Raw genomic sequence first — 15,522 nt, forward strand, 5'->3', positions numbered from 1 at the left:
TATTAAGAAGGTGTAGTAAAGCTTGACCACAGGCACTAACAATTCCTCAATCGCCGAGGAGATTATGTCGAAAGGACACCACAGTTGTACTCAAGATTTACCTATGAAATAATTTTTGATCATTCATTTCACCTTCTGTTCATGGCTCATCGGAGGTTGAAAAAAACGTCCCCCGTACCTTAATTAAATGTTCTGGGTGCATACCCCTTTGAACAACGAATACATTAAGCATGAAATTTTGAGTTTATATTAAGTAAAAAAACACTGAAAACGTAATATGATAAATATAATAAAAAAAGACATAATAAAACACTCCCAAAATAAATGTAACAAAAAGAGAGTAGGAATAATTCGAATACTGATGTAGCAGGAATGTGTAACATTTTGATATCAATGAATCAAACGGGTTAATTGTCATAATTATAGCACACCTCTTCAATAGAGGAAACCTAACCCTTACCACTTAGAGAAGATATCTAGCAACGTCACAACAACCACTATGGGGAACACCACGTGGGGAACACATATAAAGAATATTTGCGGCACAGCCCTAAAGAAATTAGGATTCGTCAAGCGTATTGTGGGAAGATTTTCGGATGAGAAAGTAAAGGAAAGGTGCTATTTTGCTCTCGTCCGACCGCACCTTGAATATGCAGCGAGCATATGGGATCCGGTGCAGAAAGACTTAATCCGCGAACTGAATAAAATTCAAAGGAAGGCTGCACGTTTCGTCAAAAACTGCTACGGGCGTACAGACAGTGTTACCCAGATGTTAAGCGAGTTAGGCTGGGAGCCGTTGGAGACTCGGAGGCTGCGCGCTAGGCTTAGATTGCTTGAACAATTGAGAATGGATATCTTTAAGAGCGACACAGAGAACATAATATTAGAGCCACACTATATTTCCAGGTCCGATAGATGTGATAAATTAAGAGAGTTGTTTTGCCGAACGGATAGATATGCGAATTCGTTTTTCCCCCGAACCATAAAGGACTTTAATAAACGCTTGTCCCAACTTCGTATGAGCACTTAATTTTTTTAGCTGTAAACGGCTGGTGTCCTAACACCCCCTGCCACACGCCTTTTAGGCGGCTTGCGGGGTATTATGTAGATGTAGATGTAGATATCAAAACTAAAAATACTAATGTTAAGCGTGCCTTCTCACGAAATGATAATGCTGTCAACAACAAGGGAATCCCTTGTCAAATGGCATGACAAACGTTCCTATATTATTTACCATCGATTAAATTATTATTACGCCTCTATTATTAATTATTAAAAATCATTTACATTCGAGATGGATGAAAGTAAATAAACTTGAGACGTGGAATTAGAATACTAACCTGCACATAGCACTGCAATGAGGACATGGGCTATCAGGATACAACCCCTCCGGATCTCTTTCAAATGATCTCTCAATTTTATGAATGATGCATTTTTTAAAATCAGTCCATATCACCTGTGAATAAATAATTGCCAAGGATAAAAATTGTTTCCCCGATACACCATTAGTTTTTTCCTTAGCTTTGAGTGAAATAGAAACATCCGTTGACACAATGATTCTTTAAATAACATAGAATTCTTCGCCCGCTGAATGCACATTCAGATATCTTATTAACTGAAGGTTAGCGTTTATGATTTTTGAGTCAAAATTAATGATTTTTTGAATCAACTACGAGCTGGAGTACATGCTTCGATCAGTGTGAAATAAACTCGAGGTCCTACAAGTTGGAAAACAAGGCAGCTGAAATTAATCTACTACCATGCATAGGACGTGTGTGACTTGATATAACTACATGTGCTCCATGGCCCAAGCGCGATGGAATATTGGAAGGCATTGTTCGATATGTTAAGTTACAAAAAAATCGCGAAAAATAATCCAGCAAGGTAGACTATTGGTATTCATATAAAGAATTGTTAAAAAACTGATCGTTTTAATTTATATATTACAAAACGGCATAACTACAAAAACATCGCGTAAATTGTTAAATAAATTACTTAAGATACATTAAATCGATAGATACATTTATATCAGGGAAGGGAAAACGTGAGATACTGTTTCTGGACTATACATTTCATGAGTGACACACTGGTTTATTCAATTACCTCCTGTAATTTTAGGTTCAGCATCAAGATTTCTAGTAGCTTGATGTCATCAATGCGTAGTTCATCAAATCCGTGTACCGGAAGAGTGACGCAAGCTGCCACTAAAATAAACGTGAGAACATTTTATGCTCTTATTTAGAAATTTAGAGAACAAGCACGCAGAGGCGGTCTGGGGTGATAACTTATTAGTTATAACTTTTTAGTTAAAATTAACATTAAAAAAATTAGTTATTATTTCTCAAGCCATCAATTTCCCCAAAAAACTGAAGTTTTAACGCACAGATGGTTTTCCAAAAGTGTCGGAGTAGATTACCATCGAGGAAGGACTTCCTTTGGCTTCATGCCAATCAAAAGTTCTTTTGTGTTTGCCAGATACTTGAAGAACTATGGGCGTACCCAGCGTAGGTAGAAGGGGGCAGCCCCCCCTTTCAAGGACAAGTCGCAATATTCTTTAAGGAAAATCAGGAGTGGTTTGAAACGAAAGTTATGAACTAATTTTCTTTATACCTACGAAAATGATATTAGTATAAGACATGGGATTAAAATAAAGATGTTTATTTTTTCAAGCAAATAATTAAAAAAACTAATGTTACAACTTGAACTACCTTGGCTTGGCTCCCCCTCTAGTTTTGATCCAGGTTACGCCCTAGTGACCAATCGATTAAGCAAGGGGCAATGCTTGTTACTTTCTACGTACCAACCCTAGTATTCGCTGATTGTCACTCGATAATTTTGTTTGTATTGTATTGCCTTTATGTTTTTTTCCATTTTTGTTCGCAGTGTGTCAAATCGTTTTGTTATCGCTCTTAGCTCTCAATTAAGATTAAAATTCCACTTAGTGTAATTTGAACATCCAAGGGCATGTTCCCCTTAGTCCCTCTCTGGGTTTATCACTGGAATTTAATATACCAAAAGTGTGTAAAATATGCCCTAAGTTTAGAGGTAATTTGTGTTTCAATTTGTCAAAGTTGGCAAATACGTAGGAAAATATAACTAAATACTTTTGTACAAGGTGGTAACCACCAAACACTTCCGGCCGTATTCATAGATTTCCACTTAAAAAGCGCTAGTAAGGCGACTAACTTAGTCTGTTATTAAGGCCTTCAAGTCGCCCACTAAGGATATGGTATTCATGGATTCTATTAAGTGAGCTACTAAGAGATACTAACTTAGTATACTACTAGCCAGCACGGCAGCTGATACTCGGTAGCGATTTGTGTTCTACCCGTTAGGATACTCTTGGCAACACTGCATCCGACTCCTTTGCAGCGCGGAAAATTTGTAAAACTGTCAAACAAAAGAAGTTGATGCATCAAAATGCATCGAAGTGTTTAATTGGTAATGGATAAATTGATGTAATTCCATTTAAGATATATTTATTGATTATTGTACACTAACAATTATGCTGCACCATTGAGAAAGGAGAGATTTATGCGTACTACCGAAGCATTTGTATGTTTGAGATGCACTTATTCTTGAACAAAAGGCCGTGTGAACATCAATGAGATATATATGCACCATATATATCTCATTGATGAGATATATATGGTGCATATTTTATGCACTTCGGATAGTTATTTTCATGGGTCCATTGGTGCATGCGTGATGAGTATGAAAAAACATAATTAGCAACGTTAGCATTCATACTCGAAAAGCAAAAGTACACCTCAATGTCGGGGTTTAAACGGAAAGTTGGAAAAGTTTACAGTGCGGAAAAAAATCGTAAAGAAAATAACGTTAAGGTAATGCCCCATTCACACGACCATTATTCTCAACCAGCGTAACATGACGTCAGAACCAGCGTGCGTTCAAACATACCATCAAGGTCCGTAAAGGACAGGTCGTGTCACGCTCCCATAGTGCATTTCGGTTTGATCGCCTTGGTTCCCGCCTGTCTGTTGTTTACATGGTGTTTTACATAGGGCATGTCAATTAATTTAAAAACATTGTGTGCTGTAGTGCTCCGCATTGCGCCAATTCCACGAAAAACGGAGTAAGAATATTTCGTTTTCCTTCCGAACCTAAAAGAAGGGCTCTGTGGTCGATAGATTACAGAAGAAACAAATGAAAATCTTCAATAACATCGCACTTTGTGAGGTAAGCTAGTGACAATATTATAAGTATTTTTTGCCTGTAATTGTACTTTGTATATATTATTTTTTTATATAATATACATTGTACATATATATTTGTATATATATGTATTCAACGTAAGTCGTAATAATTCTAGTAATAGCTTATCTCAATGAGGGAACATCACATAGTAGAAATATAGGCTTCTTAAAAGTTGTTAATACTGCTGTTGTCACCAGCATATTTTGATATGGATTCATTACGTTTTGCCTTGAAATTATGTTAGATAATGCAAAAGTGCCAAACTTTACAATGTTATTGTTTACTTCGGGCCATGTTTCATATGAAAAAATTCGGAAATATTGCATTTTCATTGTAAATTAGTAGAGTAATCGGATCGTATGTAACATCGCTTGCGCCAGTATACATTTCTTCAATTTGGTTTTATACGTGCGATGGTAATACCTTCGCTGTTCAGAAATACCTCAACTTCAAGTTTCAGAACTACACAGGTGTAATACAGATGTTTTTTCCATTGTCCTCCCTTGAAATTGCAAAATATTGTTATAAATTGATAACATATTACCAAGGTTGTTTTTATCATGATTGTCATCCTTCTAGGTTGAACTAACTATGGCCTATGGTCAGTTGAATCGTGTACATGTTACTCATGAGAGCTAGTAAAATCATTTGAATTGTAGAATTTTGCTGGATAATTTAAGGACTATGTGACAGTTTCCTGAGGGAGCATAATTGAAAGAAGTCATAGATGCTGTTCCATAACCATCGTCCTTTACCGACCTTGCATACTATCAAGGTCGGTAAAAGGCAGGTCGTGTCACGCTCCCATAGTGCATTTCGGTTTGATCATCTTGGTTCCCACCTGTCTGTTGTTTACATGGTGTTTGCATAGGGCATATGAATTAATTTCAAAAAATTGTGTGCTGCAGTGCTCCGATTTGCTCCAATTCCACGAAAAACGGAGTATGAATATTTCGTTTTCCTTCTGATCGTAAAAGAAAGGCTCCTTGGTCGATAGATTGCAGAAGAAACAAATGGAAATCTACAATAACATCGCACATTGTGAGGTAAGGAAGTGACAATATTATAAGTATTTTTTGCCTGTATTTGTACTTTGTAAATATTTATATATTCAACGTAAGTCTTAATAATTCTAGCAATAGTATATGTCAATGAGGGAACGTCACATAGTAGAAATATAGGCTTCTCAAAAGTTGTTGACAACGCTGTTGTCACCAGCATATTTTGATACGGATTCATCACGCTTTGCCTTGAAATTATGTTAAGTAATGCAAAAGTGCCAAACTTTTCAATGTTATTTATTACTTCGGGTCATGTTTCATACGGAATAATACGGAAATGGTGCATTTTCATTGTAAATTAGTAGAATAATCGGATCGTATGTAGGCTCGCTTGCGCCAGTATACATTTCTTCAATTCAGTTTTATACGTGCAATGGATAATGCCTTCTCTGTTCAGAAATTCCTCAATTTTTACGAATATTATTATTTAGGTTTGTTTCACTGCGGAGAAGTTAAGAGTGTCGTCAACAGGATGGTCGCAAACTACATAAACAAACTGCCGTTCCAACAGCGATTTCTGGAAAAAGGTATGTATTCTGAAGATAAGTTATACAAAGTTTGAATAAGTTTACATAGTTTTAATATTGCAAATTGGCGACAGTCGAATCTAGTCTTTTCTAATAATTTCAGTTTTTTATGCACTTTTGGAAGTCGTAATAAGATGTCCTGTTAAACTCGTGCATTCGTTATACGTTATGCATAGAAATTCTTGCATCCAAACAACTCGGATATCAACCCGTGTGCTGGAGGAGAGTTGGTGGAAGAACCAGACGTTCCCGACTGTCAACAGGACGAGATGTTGGTGATTAATTAGGAAATCCGGATGCTGAAAGCAAAAGTAAGTGTATTATGATATTATGGAAAAGTATTTACAAATTATGATTGTGAAGTTCAATGCAACCATGTACGAGAAAGTTATATGCTTTACTCGAGTTTTAATTCTGCTAGTGTGTAGTAAATTTATGAGTTATGTAGTAGAATATTGAATTATCACTTGTTACGTTATTTGTTTGGCTTTCAGTTAACTTTTTTGTATCAGTGCTGTTGAAGTGATATTTTCATGATACTGGATATTATGCACACCGAATTGCAGTAACCTATAACTTCATACATGGACTCCTTCGCGTATAAATTTATATAAAGCCTATGTACCGTTTATAAAGTTGTCTGGTAGTTTTTGAGAATGTCGCAAAGTATATCTTCATTTAAAGGAAGGGTCTATTGACAGGAATTTCATTAAAGTGTGGGCTATAGGGATATCAATATATGGCAGTTCAATTATTTGACAGTTATTTGAGTGCAGTCATTGTGTGTTGAATTCATGGGAATAAGGACATGTGGTATTATGTGAGGTTAAGTTATTGAGAGTGTAACAGTAGTGTGGGAAAAATAGACCTTAAATCTATGCTATCATTCATTTACTGTGTAAATGGTGCAACAACATCAGCCCATTTTACGTATTGTGGATTAGTGCAAAAGTTGAACATTATATGGCCAAATTCATGCAAAAAGTAATAAATATTCAACACTGTAATAGATACTAATCATTATATGTGTTAATAGATTACCCACTGTAGGATGTGAATCAATACGGTGAAGCCTAATGAAAATGACCACATACAATTTATAATCTGATATTATTGTGATGAGCATTGCTTTTCGCAGGCATTACCTGTCCTTCCTATGCAAACTATTTCCAAGGTTGTTCCTATTATTTCTGCCATTTTTTCAGGTTGAACTATGATGAGCTAGTCAGGTGAAGCAGCAACAAAATAAAAATGTACTCATGAAAGCATTTGAACTGTGGAATGACTGCTGGATAAATTAAGGAAGCAAGTGACCGTCTTATGAGGAATACTGCCTAAGTCTTGGAAGCTGTTTCATAAGTACACAGGTGTAAGTAGATGTTTTTTTCCATTGTCCTCCCTTGCAATCGCAAAATATTGTTATAAATTTATAACATATTACCAAGGTTGTTTTTATCATTATTGTCATCCTTCTAGGTTGAATGGTCTATGGTCAGTTGAAGCGTGTACATATTACTCATGAGAGCTGGTAAAATCATTGGAATTGTAGAATTTTGCTGGATAATTTAAGGACAATGTGACAGTTTCCTGGGGGAACATTATTGAAAGAAGTCATAGATGCTGTTCCACAACCATAAAGGTGTAAGTAGATGTATTTTTTCATCCAGTCCTTCCCTTGCTACATATTTCCATGGTTGTTCTTTTAATTCTAATAATTCTTCTAGGTTGATATATGATCCATGGTCAGGTGAAGTGTGAACATGTTACTTATGAGAGCTGGTAAAATCATTTGAATTGTAGAATGTAGATAGAGAAATTAAGGAAGCAAGTGAGAGTCTTATGGGGAACATTGTCGGAAAAGTTTATGAAGCTGTCTCATAACCACACATGTGTAAGTAGGTGCATTTTTTCATCTTGTGTTCCGTTGCAACATATTCCCAATGGTGTTCATATCATTATTATCATTCTTCTAGGTTGAATTATGATCTATGGTCAGTTGAGGCATTAACACGGTATTCATGAGAGATGGTGAAATCAGTTGAATTATGGAATGATGGCTGGAGAATTTAAGGAAGAAGTTGGTTGCCTCATGAGGATTATTTATTAAAAAAATGGTAAGTCATGTAAGAGAATTAGAACTTGTTTCAATAATGTTAATGTGCACATTTTTCCCACCCTTTTATAGGCTACAAAATATTTTTGTAGGATTAGTTTGGGAACTGGGTAGTATTTAGTAATGGCATGAGCTAGCTTGTGTTATTTGAGAATATAATACCTTATATATTGCTATGAACAGCCTTTCATATAGCTGGCAAATGCTGAATGACATGTTAACTTTATTCTCATGTTTGGTTAATATGTGAGATTTTACAACCTGTGAAAGTTATGTAGCATGTATTGTTTCAAATAGTCTTTGTAATTCTATTTCAGGTGTACAAGGATTTTATTTGGATCTTACATCAGGGAGAATATCAGTTTATTTTAAGAAGTTGATGACTTTAAGTATGGAATTGCTGGCATTTGGTATACTTTTTATAATGGTTTTTATATGTTGTGTTTTCTAGCAGCCTGGTGCAATGGTTATTGATGAACTACTTGAAGAACAGTTATTCTTATTCCAGGATGATAATATGCATATTATAACTATCCCTCTTAATGATCAGTGCACACTCATATGACTTATGTGAATATAGATACAGTTTTGTGATTAACTTAACCGTGGAGATTGTAGTGAATTATAATATAAGAATGTGATTATGATGAGCCTGGATGATTTATTTCTCTCTCCATCAATGCAGCATTATTAGTATAGTTTGACTGCATATTGAGATGCACCATATCTTTCCTTTCGGGGTTATCTCCTGCATTTAGCTCGGTATTAATCATTTCGTTTCATTTAATACCCATTATGTCTGTACCCCACCCTGTATCTATAGTGCATTTCAACCCATAATATATCCATTAAAATTAACACATGAGCGAGGTATTCTACTGGATTTGTAAAACTACTTCCTACAATTTAACAGGCTTTATGCTTCAGTTATTTACATCCATGATTGTCTTGTCATTGTTAATTGTCTGAGTCTAATTGCTCAATTTGGAATGCATTTGCTCCGTGCAGCATTTGCTGACTTAAAATCAGTGATTGAGTTTGGAATCCATCCTATTCTAATTAATGTTCTGATGTATATTCATTTATTGCAGTTATTTGTAAAATCTTTAATGTACCTAAAGGCTCACCTGAGTGCACACTGACATCACTGTGTCAGATTATTTGCCATGATTCTTGGAATATTTGCATGCGGATTATTCTAGTATTACATTCATTATTGGGATTGGCAATATTTACAATTTCTAACTAATTAACATAGGCCTCAACTTTAGACAATTAATAAGCATTCAATGAGAGTTTATTATTATCATATGGACATGTTATCACTTTCCTAGGTTCCTTTGTCATCTATGGTTTGGTGAATTGTGAACATGTTAGCCATGAGAGTTGTTAAATGATTTGAAGAATGGAATAACATCTGTGTTAACTATGGGAGCAAGTGAGTCTCATTCGGAACATTGTGGAAACAGTCTATGAAGATGAATGATTGGCAAGCATGAGTAAGTAGGAGCATTTTTCATTTGTCTTGCCTTTTCGAAATGTATCCAAGGATGTCCTTATAATTATTTTCTTTCTTCTAGGTTGATCTGTCTTCAATGGTGGAGCAAATGAGATACCCATCAGGGACATTGCTTTAGGAAAATCTTAGTATTTTTGACCTGTGGGGATGGTGAAGTCTGATTATCTTTGGTAACGTTGGTGAAGTAAGTTTGATAAGCTGTCTCTAATCTGTCTCTTAAGTTAGATAAAATCAGGGCAAAGCTGTTATAATGCAAGTATATAATGCAATGCAAATTATAATGCAATGCTGGTATATGCTATTGGAGTATATGAGGCCTTATGCATTGCTGTGAACTTGTCATTTTGCAGGCATATGGTAATGGTGAATGGCATTTCAACTTTATTTTACATATTTGGATAATGTGTGAGACTACTGCAATCTGCAATCCTTGGAAATTATGTAATATGTACTGTTTCCGATGGTCTTTTTAATTGTATTTCAGGTTTGCAAGGATTTTATTAGGATCTTACATCAGGAGGAATATCAGTATATTTAGAAGTTGATGATTTTAAGTATGGAATTGATGTTTAGTACAATCCATTTATTTTAAGATATTATTCTATGAACTACAAACACAATTACATAGTTCTGATTTTTTCGGGATCATGGTTTAAGTATTGTTGGGTATTCTATACACTGACCTATAATGATAACTTGGATGAACATAACTTTTTCCTTTTGAATGTTGATTTCCCATGAACATACTTGTGCATCTCAAATTGAATGGTTTGTTCAATTAATTACATTGTTAACTCTTCGGTTTACTTTGTCTCATGGTATTTATATGTTATGTTTTCTAGCAGCCTGGTGCAGTGGATAATCATGAACTATTTGAAAAACTGTTCTTCTTAATCCGGGACAGGATACTATGCATTAAGTGGCAGGCTGGATTTGTAATCCTGAGGGTGATACCTGTTGTGTGGACCTTACTGCTACATTTGCCAGCATTAGCAAAATCATCATTCCTTAAAGTCTAGACATTATGGCAGTGCACCTTTAAATGGATGTTTTAAAAGCCTTAAATTATGTGCATCTGTTTTGAAATTAGTTTGATCAAATTGTACTACTATTTCAACAAAATTATATTTTATTTATTCTGGAAAAATATTCTATTGCCCATGACTTTCTGTTTTAATGATCAAACATTACTTTATATGACTGTAATTGTAAATAGTTATGTGATTTACTGAACTGTGGAGATTGTAGTGAATTTTATTATAATATAAGGATGTGATTACGATGTGCCAGCTTTTTTTATTTCTATCCAGCAATTCATCTCAATAAGTATTTTAATTGTTAATGGTCTGGGTGTAATTTGGAATGCATTTGCTCTGTGCTGAATTAAATGCAGTTGCAGTCAGATTATTTGTCACGATTCTTAGAAAATTGGTAAGCAGATGGTTCTAGTATTACATACATGATTTGGAGTAGCAATGTTAATAAATTCACAACCCTCTTAGATCAGTCATCCTATCGCTTGGTTTGGGCATTTTTCGAGAGTCGAACCAAGGTCCTCAGACTAAAATACCACCATATAATATAATTTTAATAATTTAATTTTTATTTAATAAAATAATAAAAGTATTATCAGGTATGCTATAATTTCCTATAACCTTGGGAGATTTCATGAATCTAATTTCATAAATAAAGGAATAAAACATGGTTCCTTGTACCTATGCACCCGGAGCGCTGAAGTAAGAAAATTTTTGTCGCGTGGGTTGACAATTTTTCTAGAGTCGAACCGAGGTCTTCAGTGTCAAAAACTGCCCGTGTTCGCAAGTATATTATAATCATCTATGACCATGGAAAATTTCATGTACCAGACTTCCTAAATAAGGAAGCAAGACATGGTGCCTTACAACTCATGCATCCAGAGCGCTGCAGTGCGAAATTTATTTTTCCCGTGAGTTGACAATTTTTCTAGAGTCGAACCGAGGTCTTCAGTGTCAAAAACTGCCCGTGTTCGCAAGTATATTATAATCATCTATGACCATGGAAAATTTCATGTACCAGACTTCCTAAATAAGGAAGCAAGACATGGTGCCTTACAACCCATGCATCCAGAGCGCTGCAGTGCGAAATTTATTTTTCCCGTGAGTTGACAATTTTTCTAGAGTCGAACCGAGGTCTTCAGTGTCAAAAACTACCCGTGTTCGCAAGTATATTATAATTATCTATGACCATGGAAAATTTCATGTACCAGACTTCCTAAATAAGGAAGCAAGACATGGTGCCTTACAACCCATGCATCCAGAGCGCTGCAGTGCGAAATTTATTTTTCCCGTGAGTTGACAATTTTTCTGGAGTCGAACCGAGGTCTTCAGTGTCAAAAACTGCCCGTGTTCGCAAGTATATTATAATCATCTATGACCATGGAAAATGTCATGTACCAGACTTCCTAAATAAGGAAGCAAGACATGGTGCCTTACAACCCATGCATCCAGAGCGCTGCAGTGCGAAATTTATTTTTCCCGTGATTTGACAATTTTTCTAGAGTCGAACCGAGGTCTTCAGTGTCAAAAACTGCCCGTGTTCGCAAGTATATTATAATCATCTATGACCATGGAAAATTTCATGTACCAGACTTCCTAAATAAGGAAGCAAGACATGGTGCCTTACAACTCATGCATCCAGAGCGCTGCAGTGCGAAATTTATTTTTCCCGTGATTTGACAATTTTTCTAGAGTCGAACCGTGGACCATAGACTCAAAATACAGACGTATCATAAATTTCCATTTTATTAACTATTTATAAAAAAAATTTCATGTCCCTGCATCGATTACGTTGTGAGATAACCGTGTTCCCTTTTACCTATGTCTCCCATTTAAATGCACGTAAAATTTGAATTCCCGCCGCGCTTGAGAATCAAGATGGCGGATTACATTGGTCAAGTGCGTGACACGACCTGGCTTTTACCGACCTTGCATACTATGGCTAGACACTGGCGACATCTGATGAGTTACCAAAGTAATTCCAAGTGGAAAATGAATTAACAAGAGCAAATAATCTGTTGGAAGGAAAAAGAGAATGTGCAGGGCAAAGTTCTTGTTTTAATTGGAATGATTTTCAACGTATGTGCTTATTATGAGCTGCTTATGAATTAAATATTGCATTCCAGCGTCGTCGAGCATTGTTCCTTGCTACGTAGAGCTTAATTCAGATGTGTTCCCCCAACTAATCATTTCATCGATAGCGTAGTTTGCATTTTTCAAACTGCTCTAATGATACGAATTAAAGGTTCTATTAGTGATAATTAGGCTGATATCCACAACATGTACTACTAATTGCCCTTGATTCGGATGTGCTGACAAATCATTGAAGTAGGTGAAGAAAAGAGGACCTAATCTTGAGACTTAAGCCTCAATTGAGGCACTTTTGTGATGATTTGGGCTTGAGATACACTTGTCGCTGCGTTACAGTCTTAGCAGTTATTGTTTTCTGATTTTGACAGAGGACATGATCCAGCGATGTTTGCACACGCGCCGGATTTTTACTGATCAAAGATAAGTTGCTACATTTTTGAGTCGGCGCCGGTGGTCCACAGTGGCAATGGCCGTCAGATATCCGGTTTTACCGGTTAAAATATCGGAGTTTGTATCACGAATATTATAAAAGAGGATCCTCAGGTCGGCTTTTAAATTTATTGTCACCCACCGCCTATTAAAAAGGGTTTACAAATGTCGCCAATCGCGTCGCTGACGGACAAAATGAATCAAGTTGGTGGTCCACAGTGGCAATGGCCGTCAGATATCCGGTTTTACCGGTTAAAATATCGGAGTTTGTATCACGAATATTATATAAGAGGATCCTCAGGTCGGCTTCTAAATTTATTGTCACCCACCGCCTATTAAAAAGGGTTTACAAATGTCGCCAATCGCGTCGCTGACGGACAAAATGAATCAAGTTTCACGCGATGTTTGCGCACGCGCCGGATTTTTACTGATCAAAGATAAGTTGCTACATTTTTGAATCCGCGGCGGTGGTCCAAAGTGGCAATGGCCGGCAGCTTACCGGTTTTACCGGTAAAATATTGGAGTTTGCACCACGAATATTAAGAAAGAGGATCCTCAAGTCGGCTTATGAATTTAATGTCACCCACCGCCCATTCACAGTGGTTTACAAATGTCGCCACTCGCGTCGCTGACGGACAAAATAAATCAAGTTTCACGGAGAAATAAGGTATATTTGGGCTGGCAACCGAAATTCATATACATAATGCTGTGATCTATCAAATTCATAACTTTTCAATGCTAGTCCTCGCAATTAAAAACATTGAACTGCAAAATATTGGCAAAAAGTGGATCGAATCGCACCCGTCGCCGCACCGCGAGCATTCTTGAAATCAGTTTTAAATGCGATTGAAGTGGCAACAAATCAGACGTAGGTGGGAATAATGGGAATTGGGCCTCCTTTTTGTGGACTCCTTGGTTTGCACTCCAACCGACCACGCACAGGAACCGGTAAAATGCCGGCTGTCACTGTCGCCGACACAAAAGCATCTACATCTACATTATTACCCGGAAGCCACGTAAAAGGCGTGCGGCAGGGGGTGTTAGGACAACAGCCGTTTACACATAAAAATGATGCACTCTAACGAAGTTGAGACTAGCATTTATTAAAGTCCTTTATGATTCGTGGGAAAAACGAATTCCCACATCTATCCGTTCGGGAAAATATTTCTCTTAATTTGTCGCTTCAATCGGACCTCGAAGTATAGTGGGGCTCTAATATTATGTTTTTTTAAATGTGGTGCTCTTCAAGATATCCATTCTTAATTGTTCAAGCAATCTAAGCCTAGCGCGCAGGCTCTGAGTCTCCATCGGCTACCAGTCTAATTCGTTTAACATCAAGTCAAATACGTTCAAGCAAGTGATCCTTTGACCGGTAAAAAACCGGCGTGTGTTGGAGCAGCATTAGCCTTGATAACAATGAGGGAGTTTATCATCGATGAGGTCAGCTTAATCAGGAAACAAGCCCGAAAAAATTTCGTTAATAACATTCGCCGGAAAAACTTACGATCTTTTATACTTAAGAAAGACGATAAATCACCAATTCCTAGACGACATATCGGTTGCGAAACTTGTCTAATTTTTGAAGGAACATATATTTTACCCAAGAAGCTTTCGCAGGAAATTATCTCATTGCAGCCACAAGGAAGTGGCTACTTCATAATAATGTGCAATTAAACCAAAATCTAAATAAAATGATCATATCACGAAAATATAGTGAATGCGGTTGTCTTAGTTCTTGAAAATTTGTCACTCAATCGGTCATCAGTCATATTAGAGGTATTCCTTATTTTTAAAAGTAATTTACCCACCAATAACTGTCACAAGTAATGAAGTCATCTTTCTATGGGGTGAATTCCTCTTTCTCGCTGGTAAACTTCCACTATTCTTGAAGACCGATCCGATCCGATTTCTTACCTATCCACCCAGCACACTGCGCTGAGAGTCTAAACGAACCTGTATATATGTATAGATGCTGCAATACGAATTTCCTGCTAAATATCTCCACAGTGAACACGTGATTGTTCTGTGATCAGTCATGAGTATCAAAAAGTATATCCATTTCGCTCTAATTATCAACCATTTTATCAGTCAATAGATAAGATTGACGAAAATCAGTAGATTGGAGCATAATCAGACGCACTGGGGAAAAGTTTGGTCAAAAGATATGCAAAGAATATTCTGTACCACAGCCTCTTTAGTGCAAAGGATGTTCTTCATGAATGTCTCGAGAATCAACAAACTAAGCACTATCCGAGTTCAAAGTACATTCTCCTGAAGTAGTGCAAAGGATGTTCATTGGATAATCATCTTGCATTACCCTTGGATGCATCGTCCTGCAAGAAGGTTCAAAGTTTCTTCATAGGATATTCATCTTGCACTACCCTTGGCTGTATCGTGCTGTAAGAAGGTACAAAGTTTATTCATAGGATGTGCACAGTGGTGGACCTTTATCATATGTGGTATTTCGGGTGTTCTTTGGATATGCATCGTGCATTACTACTGGCTAGGTCGTACAGCGAGAAGGTTCAGA

The 15,522-nt window shown here is 36.5% G+C and overlaps 1 protein-coding gene and 1 long non-coding RNA gene across 10 annotated transcripts in view; one reads left to right on the top strand and one right to left on the bottom strand.

Moving 5' to 3' along the window:
* The window catches only part of LOC124154349, a 54,570-nt gene extending 39,608 nt beyond the window's left edge, over positions 1-14,962 (bottom strand). Inside the window, exons 1-3 of one of the 2 annotated variants that reach the window (XM_046528024.1) lie at positions 14,801-14,959; positions 2,104-2,204; positions 1,341-1,456 (exon numbers count right to left, since the gene is read on the bottom strand). In XM_046528024.1, the coding sequence (XP_046383980.1) occupies positions 1,341-1,456; positions 2,104-2,204; positions 14,801-14,828 (245 nt within the window). In that variant the 5' untranslated portion in view covers positions 14,829-14,959. Of the gene's footprint in view, positions 1-1,340; positions 1,457-2,103; positions 2,205-14,800 lie in introns of both variants that reach the window. The other variant, XM_046528023.1, reaches the window with a different exon arrangement.
* On the top strand, positions 7,658-10,383 carry LOC124154350. Of its 8 annotated transcripts, none has more exons than XR_006863885.1 (3): positions 7,658-7,697; positions 9,254-9,418; positions 9,500-9,796. It is a non-coding gene; the product is annotated as an uncharacterized LOC124154350 (long non-coding RNA). The 8 variants fall into 8 exon arrangements; XR_006863884.1 differs by lacking the exon at positions 7,658-7,697 and adding an exon at positions 7,881-7,920; XR_006863882.1 differs by lacking the exon at positions 7,658-7,697 and adding an exon at positions 8,269-8,308.
* Positions 14,963-15,522: the final 560 nt, after the last annotated feature.

Source organism: Ischnura elegans, chromosome 2, assembly GCF_921293095.1.
Source record: "Ischnura elegans chromosome 2, ioIscEleg1.1, whole genome shotgun sequence".
Taxonomy (NCBI): Eukaryota; Metazoa; Arthropoda; class Insecta; order Odonata; family Coenagrionidae; genus Ischnura; species Ischnura elegans.